General features: G+C 48.0%; 1 protein-coding gene across 8 annotated transcripts in view; it reads right to left on the reverse strand.

Annotated features, from left to right (window-relative positions):
- Window positions 1-4,595, reverse strand: part of Bcl11a (BAF chromatin remodeling complex subunit BCL11A) — a 96,660-nt gene that overhangs the window by 7,171 nt on the left and 84,894 nt on the right. For 5 of the 8 annotated variants that reach the window (XM_008842792.1, XM_008842793.1, XM_008842795.2 and 2 more), the window contains one exon: window positions 1,815-3,557. In XM_008842792.1, coding sequence (XP_008841014.1) covers window positions 1,815-3,557 — 1,743 coding nt within the window. Of the gene's footprint in view, window positions 1-1,411; window positions 3,558-4,595 lie in introns of those variants that run through there. The other 3 variants (XM_008842798.1, XM_008842797.2, XM_008842791.1) reach the window with 3 other exon arrangements.

The following is a 4,595-nucleotide window of genomic DNA, read 5'->3' on the forward strand; positions in this document are numbered from 1 at the left end:
ATGAATCCTCTTCCATGTTAACACAAATAGCACACAGTGTATGGAAAAGAAATGGAATACAACTTTAGGGAGCACAGACATATACACTGCTACTCATAAAGTTCTTTCTCTTCTCTTTTGAAGAATGTCACATTAAATGCAAGTCTTTAAAATTCATAGTTAATCATCATTGTATCAATATTAGCTTATATACCTGTTCTAGTTTTAAATGGCAAAGAGTACCACATTGTGCTAATAAAAATCACTTCTTTTTTTCTTCTATTTCCCTCATCAAACCTTATCAGCCTCTTTATTTTTCTTTTTTTAAGTATCGTCTACAAGGTCTAACGTTTATCATCTGATTGTCCAGTTGACAACCGAAGTGGATCTGGATCTATTTCTTTCAGTGCCAGAATTTTGTTAGATACCATTTTAAACAAGTTATCTTCATAAAATGAACTCCTACTAATGTATTTCACCATGTTCCAGGGCCTTTGCACATTTTCACATTCAATTTAATCATCATTTAAAAAAAAAATAAAAATTTTGGGCAAAAAAGCCCATTTCTTTTAAGCTCGCACCAGGAGCAAAGTAGCCATTATACTGGTATAATCAGTTTTTGTTCACAAAGTTAAACTAAAGGGAAAATGATGATTAACTAGGACATAATGGGTCTTATTTTAGGTAGCCATCGTTGTGAGAAATACAATATAGAATTATATGCTAGGTCCTAAGGTTTATTACCTCACCCAATGCTGAATTAAGCTACAAGTTTATAACAAGCAGAAAGAACCATTGGTGTGGTTTTAATAGATCCAAGGCACTCATATTTTAAAACCAAATGATAGAATAAATTTGTTCTGTTTTTCTGTTAATTTGTCAATTCAAGGCCTTTTTTCCCTCTCCAATTAATACATAAAACCCTTTAGAGACAGACATTTAGCACATACTTTTTTCAGTGCTATCTATTTGTCTATAGAGGGTTAATCCAAAGACTGTTTTTCCTCCTCGTGTTATAAAATAAAACTGTACATGATATGTATTACAGAATGTATGCAGCATGGTTTTTTTCCCTCTCTCTCGCTCGCTCTCTCTCTCTCTCTCTCTCACTCTCTCTCTCAGAACGGAACTGGAAACAGCAACATGTTTGCTCAGTCACGAATTAGGGACAATTAAAAATAGCCGTAACATACCATACATGCTGTCTAAGTTTAAAAAAAAAAAACATACACAACATGTAAATTATTGCACAAGAGAAAGGCTCAAAGTTTGCGTAAAATGCAATAGTATTGCCCCAAACAGATCATGCATTCAAACGGTGAGAACATAAAGGAATTTTAAAAAAGAAAGAAAGAAAAAGGAAAAGAAAAAAAAAAAAAGGTGTGCTGGTGACAAGCACTCTCATAATCTTAGCTTCCATTACTTCTGTTTGTTTGTTGTTTGTTTAATCACACGGGACTAGAAAAAAATCCTACAGGGAGTGAGGCTGGGGGACAATGGGAAGGGTCTGAAAAAAGGGGGCGTAGGTGGAAGGGAGGGACGGGTATTAATATACCTCTATTCAGTTTTTATATCATTATTCAACACTCGATCACTGTGCCATTTTTTCATGTGTTTCTCCAGGGTACTGTACACGCTAAAAGGCATCTTACAAATTTCACATTTGTAAACGTCCTTCCCCACCTGGCCATGCGTTTTCATGTGCCTGGTGAGCTTGCTACTCTGGGCACAGGCATAGTTGCACAGCTCGCATTTATAAGGCCTTTCGCCCGTGTGGCTTCTCCTGTGGACAGTGAGATTGCTACAGTTCTTGAAGACTTTCCCACAGTACTCACAAGTGTCGCTGCGTCTGCCCTCTTTTGAGCTGGGCCTGCCCGGGCCCGGACCACTAATATGGGGCGTGCTCCCTCCACTTCCCGTGCCGCTGCGCCCCGAGATCCCTCCGTCCAGCTCCCCGGGCGGCGTGGAGAAGCGCAAGCTCCCGTTCTCCGAGGAGTGCTCCGACGAGGAGGCAAAAGGCGATTGTCTGGAGTCTCCGAAACTAAGGAAGGGATCTTTGAGCTGCCTAGAGGCCGCGTAGCCGGCGAGCCACTGTGAGTACACGTTCTCCGTGTTGGGCATCGCGGCCGGGGGCAGGTCAAACTCCTTCTCCAGCTTGATGCGCTTGGAGAAGGGGCTCAGCGAGCTGGGGCTACCCAGCAGCAGCTTTTTGGACAGGCCCCCCGAGGCCGACTCGCCGGGGGAGCAGCCGCGGCCGTTAACAGTGCCATCGTCTATGCGGTCCGACTCGCCGGCCACCGAGTCTTCGTCGCAAGTGTCCCTGTGGCCTTCGGCCTCGGCCAGGTGGCCGCGCTTATGCTTCTCGCCCAGGACCTGGTGGAAGGCCTCGCTGAAGTGCTGCATGGAGCTGAGCACCATGCCCTGCATGACGTCGGGCAGGGCGCGGCCCTCGTCGCCCACGCCCACCACCGCGCCCCGAGAGCTGTTCTCGTGGTGGCGTGCCGCCTCCAGGCTCAGCCCGAAGCCGTAGTCCACCCTCTCGCTCTCCGTCAGCTCCTCCTCCTCCTCTTCCTCCTCTTCCTCCTCTTCCTCGTCGTCCTCCTCTTCCTCCTCGTCCCCGTTCTCCGGGATCAGGCTGGGGTCGTTCTCGCTCTTGAACTTGGCCACCACCGACTTGAGCGCGCTGCTGGCGCTGCCCACCAGGTCGCTGGTGCCGGGTTCCGGGGAGCTGGCGGTGGAGAGGCCGTCGTCGGACTTGACGGTCATGGGGGACGACTTGTGCATGTGTGTCTTCATGTGGCGCTTCAGCTTGCTGGCCTGTGTGCACGCGTGGTCGCACAGGTTGCACTTGTAGGGCTTTTCGCCAGTATGGCTGCGCCGGTGCACCACCAGGTTGCTCTGAAATTTGAACGTCTTGCCGCAGAACTCGCATGACTTGGACTTGACCGGGGGCTGGGAGGGAGGAGGGGCGGATTGCAGAGGAGGGAGGGGGGGCGTCGCCAGGAAGGGCGGCTTGCTACCTGGCTGGAATGGTTGCAGTAACCTTTGCATAGGGCTGGGCCGGCCTGGGGACAGCGGTGGGCTAGACGTGTTCCCTGCCAGCTCTCTAAGTCTCCTAGAGAAATCCATGGCGGGAGGCTCCATAGCCATTGGATTCAACCGCAGCACCCTGTCAAAGGCACTCGGGTGATGGGTGGCCAGGGCCATCTCTTCCGCCCCCAGGCGCTCTATGCGGTGGGGGTCCAAGTGATGTCTCGGTGGTGGACTAAACAGGGGGGGAGTGGGTGGAAAGCGCCCTTCTGCCAGGCCGGAAGCCTCTCTCGACACTGATCCTGGTATTCTTAGCAGGTTAAAGGGGTTATTGTCTGCAATATGAATCCCATGGAGAGGTGGCTGGGAAGGACATTCTGCACCTAGTCCTGAAGGGATACCAACCCGCGGGGTCAGGGGACTTCCGTGTTCGCTTTCTAAGTAGATTCTTAATCCATGAGTGTTCTGTGCGTGTTGCAAGAGAAACCATGCACTGGTGAATGGCTGTTTGCAAGTTGTACATGTGTAGCTGCTGGGCTCATCTTTACCTGCAAAATAATACAACACCAACATCAATGTTTCATCCCTGAGGCAAGCATCAGCAATTGCTTATTCGTGTTCCACCTCTAGCCTTCCCGCCCCCACCCTGCAACCCTCAGCCTTCACCCACCTACCCCTGTGCCTCCGCTGTGGCTGGCATATCTAGTGGATGGCGCCCAAAAAATGTCTGTCAAATTGTTCTTGTCATTTAACTGAATCCTAAGAATTTCATATCCAAGCCCTCAAACGCAAAGTCCTGCTCAGGTGGTAGGCAAACTTTCTAACTAGATCATAGTTGCAGAGATATCAAATAGAGATCAACTCACAACAGTTCTCTGTGGCCCTACTCTGGCTTAGCCTGAAAAACTATATTGCTTGTATTACAAGGACAAGATATCCAGGAACTTCTTTGGCAGAAGAGAGAATAGCAACATTGTCTTATCCCAGCCTATGTGCCGGCTGGTGAATTCTAATTTTGGTTCCCTATAACATCCCATGGGACACCCATGTTTAATCTCAGAGGATGTTGTGATTCAAATCTCCAAAGAAAAATTAAGTTCTGATTTAACTGAAAAGATGCATTGAATCCTTAGTTATCCCCACTGCCACAGAGGGAAGTATAGAACAGTGAGGAATGGCCACTGCCAACTTCAGCAAGCCCAGCATCCTCGTTGTAAGGAGCCATGAAGGCAGCCAGCACCATGACAGGCAGCAGGCTGAGCAATGCTACCCTAGCCTCCTCCTCATTATTTTGAGAGGCTAACAACGTGAACCGAATTATACAACATCCTGGGCCCTCGGCTGAGACTGGGCTCCAGTTGAGAAGGAAACAGAAAGATACAGTTCAGCTAGTCAACTCTTTGGCCAGTGGCCAAGCTGTCTGGAGAGGGGCCCTGCTTAAGTCACATTATTTCTTTCTTGCTGAAAAGAACCCGAGAGTGGTAAATGCCACTTTGGCAAAGAGGGGGCCAGCTTGACTTCACAAAGTCATTCATTTTTGCAGATAGCTGAATTTAAATATATTATGTATATGTTTATATATATAT

Source organism: Nannospalax galili, unplaced genomic scaffold (genome assembly GCF_000622305.1).
Source record: "Nannospalax galili isolate Female #2095 unplaced genomic scaffold, S.galili_v1.0 scaffold20, whole genome shotgun sequence".
In the NCBI taxonomy this organism is placed as follows: Eukaryota; Metazoa; Chordata; class Mammalia; order Rodentia; family Spalacidae; genus Nannospalax; species Nannospalax galili.